The sequence below is a fragment of the Ylistrum balloti genome, unplaced genomic scaffold (assembly GCF_031769215.1).
Source record: "Ylistrum balloti isolate Yb309-2 unplaced genomic scaffold, AGI_CSIRO_Ybal_v1 Utg369700, whole genome shotgun sequence".
Lineage (NCBI taxonomy): Eukaryota > Metazoa > Mollusca > Bivalvia > Pectinida > Pectinidae > Ylistrum > Ylistrum balloti.
Window position 1 is genome coordinate 823836 of NW_026781931.1, and position 13560 is coordinate 837395.

Consider the following 13560-nt stretch of genomic DNA (forward strand, 5'->3'; position numbering starts at 1 on the left):
AATCAGGACATAAATACCAATATAGTAGGTGTATAGTGAAAACTTGGCCTTTCAGACATATGTACCAATATAGTCAGTATATAGAAAAGATCCTGGCTTTGTCATAAGTCTTAAACCTGCTTTTATACATCTTGTTTCCTTTTTTATACAGATGACCTTGATGATATAACAGTAGCTGTTAAGGATGTCAGACAGGAAAGCCTTCAGAGGTCAGTCCCAATGGTACTGGGGGGTACAGGATGTGACCAGGAAGATGGTGACATATGTACCAATATAGTAAGTGTACAGGTAAGGGTTAAAAGAAACACATCTGTTTACAATTATTACATAGCACTAGACATTACAGTCAACATCAATCAGACATAAATTACCAATGATATATTTATCATAATGCATGATGAGATTGTATGTACCAATTTAAGTTGTAAAGCATAGGTAGATACAGGAAGACTTGTGATCAGACATATGTACCAATATGTTATTGTTGTGTGTCTTTCAAGACTTGTTGTCATAGAAACATAGTAGGCTATTTTATAGTTATTGATAGGAAGATGGATCCTGACATATGTACCAATATAGTAGTGTAATGTTGCAGGAAGTCTTGTCAAGTTCATGTAGAAATATAGTCGGTGTACAGGAAGACTTGTTTTAATTGTAATCAGACATATGTACAATATAGAGTGTCCAGGTGTTAAGGTAAAGTTAGTGCTAGAGTGCATATTTAAATATGTATGTACAGGTGTGCAGTCCAAATCTGTAAACTCAGACAATACAATATATTTGTTTTCATCACCTGTGTTCAGGAAGACTTATACCAAAAAGTTGTACCAATATAGTAGGTGTATATGTGTAATAAAAAGTTAATTATGGATCAGACATATGTACCAATATAGTATGGTGTACAGGAAGAAATGTGATCAGACATTTTTACCAATATAGTAGTGTATAGGTGTGCAGGAAGATATAAAGTAAATTTGTACATTTTTATGTAACAATATAGTATGTGTACAGGAAGACTTGATATGTACATATGTTTTGTTATATAGTAGTGTTCTCTGTGCAGGAAATGGATCAGACATATGTACCAATATAGTAGGTGTACAGGAAGACTTGGATCAGACATATGTACCAATATAGTAGGTGTACAGGAAGACTTGGATCAGACATATGTACCAATATAGTAGGTGTACAGGAAGACTTGGATCAGACATATATACCAATATAGTAGTGTATAGGTGTACAGGAAGACTTGGATCAGACATATGTACCAATATAGTAGGTGTACAGGAAGACTTGGATCAGACATATGTACCAATATAGTAGGTGTACAGGAAGACTTGGATCAGACATATGTACCAATATAGTACAGGAAGTGATCAGACATATGTACCAATATAGTAGGTTTACAGGAAGACTTGGATCAGACATATGCACCAATATAGTAGGTGTATAGGTGTACAGGAAGACTTAGATCAGACATATGATAACTCTGAGGACAGTTCTCCTTCATTAAATATGATAGTAGTATATGATACAGACTTTAATCAGGACAGATAAATCCCAGGGGTAAAGTGCAGTGAGAATAGTGAAAAATGTTTGGCCTTTCATCTGTAGAGTACCACATGTTTGGTCAGTATATAGAAAAGATCCTGGCTTTGTCTAAGTCTTAAACCTGCTTTTATACATCTTGTTTCCTTTTTTATACTACAGATGACCTTGATGATATAACAGTAGCTGTTAAGGATGGATCAGACCAGGGAAAGCCTTCAGAGGTCAGTCCCAATGGTACTGGGGGGGACAGAGATGATGACCACGAGGATGGTGACGCAGATACACAAGATAGAAGTGTACAGGTAAGGGTTAAAAGAAACACACTCTGTTTACATTATTACATAGCACTAGACATTACAGTCAACATCAATCAGTTTTAAATTTGCATTGATATATTTATCATAATGCATGATGAGATTGTATTGTAGGTTTTTTAAGTTGTTTAAAGCATGCCAAGGTAGATAAGAATGATAGATTGTGATGAGCTGTAATTGTATAGATATGTTATTGTTGTGTGTCTTTCACTTTCTTGTTGTCATAGAAACATAGAGGCTATTTTATAGTTATTGATATTAGATGGATCCTGATATTGATGTACGAAAATAGTCCAGTGTAATGTTGTTTAAGTCTTGTCAAGTTCATGTAGAAATATGTGTCGGTGTTGTGAAGCTTGTTTTAATTGTAATCAACAGCAAGATGTACAAGATCCAGATGTTAAGGTAAAGTTAGTGCTGAGTAGTGCATCATTTAAATTGTATGCATCATGTGCATGTCCAAATCTGTAAACTCTGACAATACACTCTATTTGTTTTCATCACCTGTGGTTCATCCCAAGTCTTACTACCAAAAAGTTCTACTGCATGGATTTTCTGATTGGCGGTATTAATGTGTAATAAAAAGTTAATTATGTCCATCAAAGAGAAAATTTGATATTTGTTGTTATGATTCATGATAAAGGTTAAGAAAATGTGATACTGTTTTTTTTTCAATCAAATGTTTGTAACTTTTGTTTGGCATAAGATATAAAGTAAATTTGTATATTTTTATGAAACAAATAAGTGTATCTCCATGGTAACTTGATATGTAAATGTTTTGTTATATACCGCTAGGTGTTCTCTCTTTCTGAAATGCATGCTAGTTATTCCCTACATCTTTCTTCAGGGATCCAGTATTCCAGTATGTCTAAATATTCACAACCATAAGCAGACTACAATGCTTTAACTGTCAGTAAAAGAAAGGGTGTGGTATGTTGCAAGTACAAACACACTCATAAAATGTTTTGTTTCAGACCTCCTACCTTCGGTACAGATATCATCACATGGTCTGTCTAGGTTATATTAATCAATTAATAGAAAACTGGGACAAGTTAAAGTCTATCAGATACATGTACATCATTCTGTAATACTGACATGTCACTACCATGTATGAGAGTATAAAAATACATACGGGGATACATGTACACCATTCTGTAATACTGAAATGTCACTACCATGTATGAGAGTATAAAAATACATACAGGGATACATGTACACCATTCTGTAATACTGAAATGTCACTACCATGTATGAGAGTATAAAAATACATATGGTAGTCTTAGTGCAAATATCAATACCAATTATGATGATCCTTGGATCCTATGACAACTTTGCATCACTGTTTCTCCCCACCCCCACTCCTACTACCCCCACTACCCCCAACCCCAACCCTCATTTAGTGTAAGTGTCTTGACTGTCCCAGATAAACTAATGCCCAGGTTATCCCACTAGGTGTGGAACCTTTGATGACACAGAAATAGTCCTACAGATCTAACAGCTGATTACTCAGTGGTGGATATATATTATGGGACTATGACTATGCTGGTTTTGGTTGTGGTTGTCGGTGTCAGCTAATAACGGCGGTTTACTATATGTTACTGACAAGCAATACCTGTACCTGTTACCTTATTTGTAGAGATTTTATTATTTGATATGACCATATTTAAACATTAAAAGGTCATGGTATAATTGGTTTAGTATCAGTCACTGTAGCTTTATACTTGTCGTTTGAAGCGACCTGTCGACGTTAAGGTAAGATACAGTATACACAGTGTTTTTGAAAGTTCCTTTTAGATGGCTTTGGATTTTTGCTTTCAATCTAAAACAGCACAAGTATTCTTTAGGTACATGTACTGTTATACAGATACATGCACATCAGATACCAGTCTATTTTCACCGTCAATAAAATCTTTCTCTTGCTTTCACTTATTGATGACACTGCAATTAGTTTGAAAGAGGGATCTTCTTAATTTTTAACTGTCATTAGAATCTTTTCCTAATCTCAAGAATCTTACTAGACTAAGAGATAAAGTATTGAGTTTTGATCTATTCTAACATTTTAAGGGTTTGGTAAATGTAATAGATTTGTGATATCAATGACATATCTATGTATTTGTATGTGTACTGTACTTTGTGAAGTGTAGTGCTGAAGTTGTTCTGGTTCAAAATTCACTAAAAGAATCATACATTTTAAAATTCAGTAAGATGCAATTTATCTACAAGTAAGAAATCTGTAATGATAACCATGAAATCCTTACTCAGGGATTTTAATGGTTAAGAAACTCACTTCCTAGATAGAATATATTAGATATTACATGTAAAATCTAGAAATATTTTGTATAATTCATGAGTAATATATTGAGTAGAGTGTCGGATGTTTAGCTACAGTGTAGTAGACAAGTAACAAGTTCACAATGCTGATTAGTCTTACCAAACAACAACACTGCTTCATTCCTCATCCCTGCCAGTACCTGTTACTACCTTTAGTTACATTTACCTGTCTTTGTCAAGGTAACATTTTTATCTAACAGTGAATAGATATTTGTGTTTAAACTAAATTTGCTTTTTCACAAAACTATCATTTTGTTAATTGCATATTTTGATTTTTAAGATGATGAACAATTTGAAAATTTTTTGAATATTGGATCTGATATTGTCACCTGCTCATAGTGAAAATTTCTTTCATGAAAATAGTTCCTTAGAATCAAGTCCATTTAGAGGTTATGTAGCAATGTGTAAGTGGATAATGTTGATTATTGGATTATTAATAACTGAACGTAAAAATCAATGTTACTGTATAGGTATGTATGCTTCCAGATTGCATTTGACTTCAGTTTACTGTTTTGTTCTTTTAGGGTCGAAAATTGTTTTTCAAAGATGGGCGCCGTCGCATTGACTACATCCTAGCATATGTGGTGGATGAAGATGGAAAGGCAGAAGAAGTGGAAGAGGCACGTCTAGCTCGGGAAGTGTTTGAACGAAACCTAGTCTCTGAGGGGCTCCTACTGGAGTATGATCAGGTGATGGAAAAAGCACTTTTACAGAATTAAAAATTTGTGTTTTAAAGGATAGTATCATCAATTAGATTTAAAAGGTGTAAAGTATCATGTTTTATAAGCCTGATTAGAGGATCGATTTGGAAGATTGTCTTATTGGATTTGAGATAGGTAGTGCTCTTTTAGGCATAGATGAACATATACACTGACAGCTTTATTTACAAAACTAAAGCAAACTGATTAAATTACTCATTTATTTACAAAATTTGTCAAAAATTGTCATAACTAGGCCACGGATTATCATAACTAGGCTACAAATTGTCATAACTAGGCCACAGATTATCATAAATAGGCCACAAAGTGTCATAGCTAGGCCACAGATTATCATAACTAGGCTACAAAGTGTCATAGCTAGGCCAAAGATTATCATAACTAGGCTACAATGTGTCATAACTAGGCCAAAGATTATCATAACTAGGCTACAAAGTGTCATAGCTAGGCCAAAGATTATCATAACTAGGCTACAATGTGTCATAGCTAGGCCACAGATTATCATAACTAGGCTACAAAGTGTCATAACTAGGCTACAAAGTGTCATAACTAGGCCACAATTTCATTAAACTGATGAAGGATTGTTTTGTCATATCTAGGCCACGATTTCATCAAACTGATGAAGGACTGTGTTGTTATAACTAGGTTACAATTTCATCAAACTGATGAAGGACTGTGTTGTTGTAACTAGTCTACAATTTCATCAAATTGATGAAGGACTGTGTTGTTATAGCTAGGTTACAATTTCATCAAACTGATGAAGGACTGTTTACTAATTGGTACTTTAACTGATTGATAACACATGTGGTTACATTTGTGTTACAGAGGGAAGGCGAGGCAAAATATGTGAAGGTTCACATACCATGGGAAGTGCTGACCAGATACGCTGAGATCCTCAAGGTCAAAGTGCCAGTTAAAAAGGTTAATATATGTGCTCATTTCAAGACTTCTTCATAGTATAGACTTAATATTATGATTCTGTTAAACCACATCTGTAAGATGTGAAAGGTTTGTCTTCTCATGCTGTTGAATTGATTAAATTAAAAAGCTCCAGTTTAGATTTATGAGAGAGTTATTTCCTTTAGGCTATTACAACTTATACTCCAAGTATTTAACACTTATTTGAAAAGCTAGAAAAAAGATGAATTGTCTTTGATAAGAATCCAGACAAGATCACACGAAGGTACATGGGAATGGGGACTGATTCATATACTCACTAAATAATGATTAGAATTCCTTGGGAAGAAGGTCCCTTCCTACTAAAACATGCATGATATTTACATAGTTATACTGGGACAGGATACTGCATGATCATATCTTACTAATAACATTATAGCACAGGTGCTGACATTGTGTTACTGGTGGCCAAGCTGCAGTATCAGTACACAGTCTTAGCAAGAGTTTTGTTCTTGTTATGTACAATTTAAAGTACTTGGTACAAAGAGTTTTAAAAAAATCAATCTTAATTGGCTGGGTTGCACATAGTGCAAATCAGGGTTATAGTATGGTGAATGTCGGGCAGGCGGCTGGCCGGGCGGGTGGGGAAAAGGGGTACCAGTTTTGTAGAATCAACTCCAAGAGTTTTTGACGTAGAAGCTTGAAACTTAATGATAACTTAAATGATGAGTCACTATAGGCATAAGACAGTTAAGGATTACTTTCAATTTCTGTTTTGTTAAAGTTATTGGAGAATAAATACAATTAATGACAACAATTATAGAGTAAATCTCAATATTGATGAAGGACAGTATGTACTTCTGTCTGTCTGTTTGAGGATTCATTAAACGTGAGGTTTACTTATGATGAAGTGCTTTAGCATAGGGAGGTCAGTACAAGGTCACAGAGTGTATGATGCCTGTATAGGAGGAGCTTATCATATATCCTATCATAAGATATATTCCCACTAATGTGGTGCTTTCAGCTAAACTGACAAATATTGTGGTTTTATGATAGCATCTGAAACACAACGCTGGTAATATTGTTATAATGTACATTATTGGTATTATTCTAATCATATAGCATGCCTATAATATATTGATTTATCTCCTGTAAATGTATGACAATAGTTGTAATGTTTCAATAATGTCAGATTTTGTCATAGTCACTACAACAGCTAACCAGACTACATATTGAAAAATAGACCACATTTTTTTTTTCCTTTTCAAGGATGAGAAAAAAGTTCAAACCAATCAATATTTCATTTTTCTTGTGAACTTACGTTTGAAGCGTTTCAAATTCAAAAGAAAGTTTGCGGAAATAACGGTAAATCTGAAGGTACGCTTCCAGTGGTATGTAGCTGTAGTTAGATGTGATATAAGAAGTGAGCCACAGTGGATGGATGTTATTGGGAACCAGTACAATGTATTAAGGTTAATACATGAACACTTTCACACTCAATACACATTAGTCTGCAGTATATGTGGTTTGGTCTGATTCTCCCAACAGGATTGAGGCCATGTCAGAGCTGTCTTACAAAACTTCACAGACTTATCAATGCAGATTTCAACAAATCAAACCATGGGACAGATACTATTGCTCAATATCAAGTGATTATTAGATCAAAATGAGAACATCAGAAAATTGAATATCACATGGACCAGAATGCAAAACCAACATCATTAAAGGGAGATTATTACTTTGTACTGTGTCAGAGAAGGGAGATAACTGTATTATACTGGTTCTCAAGTCACATCACTCACATGGCCAAAGCTGTATATGGAGAGTGAAGAAAGTGCACTATAATGGGATATGTTGATATGGCAAATCTTTTGACAATATTTTCAGTCGGTAAAATCTAAATATATAGTTCCTTTGAAGTGTTTACATAAAATGCTATTTGATTCTTCAAAAAGATTTTAAAAATCTTTTGTTCAAAAAGTGTTTGTCATATACATGTACCTGTTTACTAACATACATTAGTACACAATGACAATGATATATTTTCCGGTGAGTTACTGTATTATAATTTATAAATGTTATCACACGATATTTGCACAAGCATTTGGGATTTGTCACATGGTTTATCAGATTTTAATTTCTGTATCCTGATATCAATATGGATTCCTTATATCTGAAAAATGTATCATACACTAGTCAGTGTAAATCTATTTTTGATCGAGGGTTTCAGTAAAAATGTCACTGGAATGGTTTTCATTTAAGGAAAATCAAAATCTTGAAATATGGGAAAAATCTTATATTTTATGTACAAGCAGTCAGGACTCTGTATGACATTGTATATGCATGCAGTCAAATGAAATAAAGAAAAGTAACTGAAAAGCACAGGAACTAGGAACACATTATATCTAATTACCTCCCCTTGTTGGTACTCACCAACAACTGGTGTCAATGTTTTGTTACTTTATTTTCTTTTTAACTGTAAATGATGGCACTTTGGAACAGAAATTAAAATGCTGAAAAATCTTTGTTTCCCAAATGATGAAGGATATAACCTACACATGATGTATTAAAATTAACAAGTTTACTTTTTACCCATGCTTTCCTTTGGACGTCATATGCAGTCACTGGTGTTGACCAACATACAGAAGAAGTATGCAAAGCTTGAGGTTAGCTATTTGCCTTGCTTGTACATAAGTATACATCTTCTTTATGCCCTGTATTACTAACATGCTTGCTAGAATTTTCTCTAGGTAGTTTAAGTAATATAGCCCTGTCAATACCGGTAATTATCTTTAGTAGTGGTCATATAGTAACCAAACAACCAACATATTAGGAATATCTTTATCTTTCAGTAAAGCCTGCTGGTAGTGGTTAATAATTGTCTTATCACTTAATACTAAAGAACCTCCTGATTATAACACTGTTTAAGATACAGACCCATACAGACCATCAGTAAAGCCTAATCTCAGTGGTTGGTACATGTCTTACTAATACCAAACAACCACCTGATTATAACACTGTTTAAGATACAGACCCATACAGACCATCAGTAAAGCCTGATCTCAGTGGTTGGTACATGTCTTACTAATACCAAACAACCACCTGATTATAACACTGTTTAAGATACAGACCCATACAGACCATCAGTAAAGCCTTATCTCAGTGGTTGGTACATGTCTTACTAATACCAAACAACCACCTGATTATAACACTGTTTAAGATACAGACCCATACAGACCATCAGTAAAGCCTAATCTCAGTGGTTGGTACATGTCTTACTAATACCAAACAACCACCTGATTATAACACTGTTTAAGATACAGACCCATACAGACCATCAGTAAAGCCTAATCTCAGTGGTTGGTACATGTCTTACTAATACCAAACAACCACCTGATTATAACACTGTTTAAGATACAGACCCATACAGACCATCAGTAAAGCCTAATCTCAGTGGTTGGTACATGTCTTACTAATACCAAACAACCACCTGATTATAACACTGTTTAAGATACAGACCCATACAGACCATCAGTAAAGCCTAATCTCAGTGGTTGGTACATGTCTTACTAATACCAAACAACCACCTGATTATAACACTGTTTAAGATACAGACCCATACAGACCATCAGTAAAGCCTAATCTCAGTGGTTGGTACATGTCTTACTAATACCAAACAACCACCTGATTATAACACTGTTTAAGATACAGACCCATACAGACCATCAGTAAAGCCTAATCTCAGTGGTTGGTACATGTCTTACTAATACCAAACAACCACCTGATTATAACACTGTTTAAGATACAGACCATACAGACCATACAGACCATAGTAAAGCCTTATCTCAGTGGTTGGTACATGTCTTACTAATACCAAACAACCACCTGATTATAACACTGTTTAAGATACAGACCCATACAGACCATCAGTAAAGCCTAATCTCAGTGGTTGGTACATGTCTTACTAATACCAAACAACCACCTGATTATAACACTGTTTAAGATACAGACCCATACAGACCATCAGTAAAGCCTAATCTCAGTGGTTGGTACATGTCTTACTAATACCAAACAACCACCTGATTATAACACTGTTTAAGATACAGACCCATACAGACCATCAGTAAAGCCTTATCTCAGTGGTTGGTACATGTCTTACTAATACCAAACAACCACCTGATTATAACACTGTTTAAGATACAGACCCATACAGACCATCAGTAAAGCCTAATCTCAGTGGTTGGTACATGTCTTACTAATACCAAACAACCACCTGATTATAACACTGTTTAAGATACAGACCCATACAGACCATCAGTAAAGCCTAATCTCAGTGGTTGGTACATGTCATTGTAGCCAATAAAATAGAATAACTAGTTAACATAAAACAAATAAAAGTTGTTTTCTTTAATAAAATGTAAAAAGTGATTTTATATAATAATGTAATATTTTAGAAGACAACATCTGTCAAAGTGAAGTTTAATGTGTAGAATGGTTTCCAAACTTTTTCTTTTTTTTTTCAGCTGTAGTTTTGTATTTAGTAGGTGTTGGAACTTCTGAGACTCTGATGCTGCCTAAATGTTTAATCTTCAGATAAGTGTTATAGTTGAGGGTGGTTTTGATATTTTATTCTCTGTTCCTGATTTTGTTATCTTCTTCTTAAATTTCATCACAACAACACATTGATCCATTAATTAATTTTTGAAAGATCAATGCAAAAGTGAATTTCAGTTAACAACACATTTGTTAGTTACTTAAGTAATGTATGTTTCCTTCTCAAAATCCATATTAATTTACATCAGATATATATATATATATCTCATTCCCCCTGTCAGCCACTGTGATATAGACTGGTGAAATATATCTCATTCCCCCTTGTCAGCCACTGTAATATAGACTGGTGAAATATATCTCATTCCCCCTTGTCAGCCACTGTGATATAGACTGGTGAAATATATCTCATTCCCCCTTGTCAGCCACTGTGATATAGACTGGTGAAATATATCTCATTCCCCCTTGTCAGCCACTGTAATATAGACTGGTGAAATATATCTCATTCCCCCTTGTCAGCCACTGTGATATAGACTGGTGAAATATATCTCATTCCCCCTTGTCAGCCACTGTGATATAGACTGGTGAAATATATCTCATTCCCCCTTGTCAGCCACTGTGATATAGACTGGTGTATATATATATCTCATTCCCCCTTGTCAGCCACTGTGATATAGACTGGTGAAATATATCTCATTCCCCCTTGTCAGCCACTGTAATATAGACTGGTGAAATATATCTCATTCCCCCCTGTCAGCCACTGTAATATAGACTGGTGAAATATATCTCATTCCCCCTTGTCAGCCACTGTGATATAGACTGGTGAAATATATCTCATTCCCCCCTGTCAGCCACTGTGATATAGACTGGTGAAATATATCTCATTCCCCCCGGTCAGCCATTATGATATAGACTGGTGAAATATATCTTATTTCCCCTGTCAGCCACTGTGATATAGACCGGTGAAATATATCTCATTCCCCCCTGTCAGCCACTGTGATATAGACTGGTGAAATATATCTCATTCCCCCCTGTCAGCCACTGTAATATAGACTGGTGAAATATATCTCATTCCCCCGGTCAGCCATTATGATATAGACTGATGAAATATATCTCATTCCCCCCAGTCAGCCATTATGATATAGACTGGTGAAATGTATCTCATTCCCCCCTGTCAACCACTGTGATATAGACTGGTGAAATATATCTCATTCCCCCCTGTTAGCCACTGTGATATAGACTGGTGAAATATATCTCATTCCCCCTTGTCAGCCACTGTAATATAGACTGGTGAAATATATCTCATTCCCTCCGGTCAGCCATTATGATATAGACTGGTGAAATATATCTCATTCCCCCTGTCAGCCACTGTGATATAGACTGGTGAAATATATCTCATTCCCCCCGGTCAGCCACTGTGATATAGACTGGTGAAATATATCTCATTCCCTCCTGTCAGCCACTGTGATATAGACTGGTGAAATATATCTCATTCCCCCTGTCAGCCATTGTGATATAGACTGGTGAAACATCTTTTCCCAACATATGATATATTTCTGTATTTATATTGTATTGATAAGATTTCCCTATCCTTTCCAATCAGCAGATCAATATTTATATCATTAACTATATCATATATACATTTTGAGCATTTTTGATGTAAATATTTGTAATTGTAAATTTATCAAGATTGATTTTCTTTTCTTACACACAGGATCAGGTATATAGCTAGTTTTCCTGGTATTAGTGTTGGTTTCTGTATTTTAACATTTAACTATATACATTGTGTTCCTACTGCCTAGAGTGACTCGTTCTGTTTCTGTCTGTAGCAATTATATAATTCTTGGACAGGAGAATGGGTGAGATTCTTGTTTGAAAGTTTTAGACCAAGCGTCTCACAATTTCTTCATGTAGCAATGGAAATGTTTTGTCATTTTGGCAAACTTTACACATAGTTTATGATAAAGTTGATCCTTGTGGTTGTTATGTATATTTTAGAAAAGTAGAAAATGAGAAAAAAAAAATTAAAAAATCATTATTATATAGTTTTATTATTGACCTGAAGATCAACAACAAATCAATCATCTTTATGGGAGCAAAAAGCTTTGATTCCATATTTGTACATGGAGAAGTTGTTGGGACTTTTTGACCCTGCCAATACCTGTATCATTATGAAAGTGGTGTGTATGTATAGAAGTCTTACTGATCATTGTAACCAAGCACATTGCTGTTTTTTAGTGTGAGTCTGCACAAGGTAGAATAACGAATGTAAGTTGATGCAATTAACGAAATGTTAAAACCAATCTTTTTAATTAACATGTGTAAGTTTATTTATTTACGTCTTTATTTCTCGATGGTAAATGTTTCTTACAAAGCAGCAGGTACATGCTCCTTTATTGTTAGAATGGAGGAGAAATCAGTTATCAACTCAAGTTCTTAATTGAACATGTTCAGTAGCCATTTTGGATTTGGGTTTTCCTTGGTTTTTGGCTGACAGTCTTTTTAAAATGTGCTTATTTATGTTGATTTGCTGCTTTGATGATTCCACTCTAGTAACTGAAGAATATGACAATGGTGATTCTTTCACGTAGATATTTCTGTGTTCTCTCTCTGAAAAATATTCCCATGGTACATGATTCCTTGAAAAACCTGCTCCCTATCTCTGAAAAATATTCTCATAGTACTTGATTCCATATTTCTGTGTCCTCTCTCTGAAAAGTATTCTAATGGTACATGATTCCTACCAATAAGTATCCTCTTCCATCAATATCTGTACGTTCTGTACAAATGAGGTCCAATTTAATGAAAATAACACACTGAAATTATTCCCTCTCAATTATCAGTTAATTGTAGCCCTAGATTAGAAACACCCGCAATGGGAAAACTGTTGGTGTTGATTCTAAACCCATTCTTTCTTCAAGTTGTCACTCTATAGGTGTAAATTTGTATAACTGATGTAAACGTTGAAGAATTCTTGGAAAGGATACACCTTGGTAGTACAGGTTATGGTACAGCTCTGTTTAACAATGTTCTTTGTTATCTCTCACTCCTCTTTGCTTGTTTTAGGAAGTTTATCATAAGGGCGAGGAGTCTGCTTTTGACCAGTTCTTGGTATGATCAGGGCACTTTTACGTTAGCTTTTTTGGATTTAGGCTTTACAGTTGACACAGTGGACTTAAGTTGTCATGCATGTTGGAATT

At 34.7% G+C, this 13560-nt stretch overlaps 1 protein-coding gene across 5 annotated transcripts in view; it reads left to right on the forward strand.

Annotated features, from left to right (window-relative positions):
- LOC132565170 (anoctamin-1-like) overlaps positions 1 to 13560 on the forward strand; it is a 61397-nt gene that overhangs the window by 13966 nt on the left and 33871 nt on the right. For 2 of the 5 annotated variants that reach the window (XM_060229792.1, XM_060229793.1), the window contains exons 5-11: positions 1711 to 1853; positions 2244 to 2270; positions 4721 to 4885; positions 5738 to 5833; positions 8431 to 8475; positions 12190 to 12219; positions 13427 to 13471. In XM_060229792.1, coding sequence (XP_060085775.1) covers positions 1711 to 1853; positions 2244 to 2270; positions 4721 to 4885; positions 5738 to 5833; positions 8431 to 8475; positions 12190 to 12219; positions 13427 to 13471 — 551 coding nt within the window. The remainder of the gene's footprint in view (positions 1 to 1710; positions 1854 to 2243; positions 2271 to 4720; positions 4886 to 5737; positions 5834 to 8430; positions 8476 to 12189; positions 12220 to 13426; positions 13472 to 13560) is intronic. The other 3 variants (XM_060229795.1, XM_060229796.1, XM_060229797.1) reach the window with 3 other exon arrangements.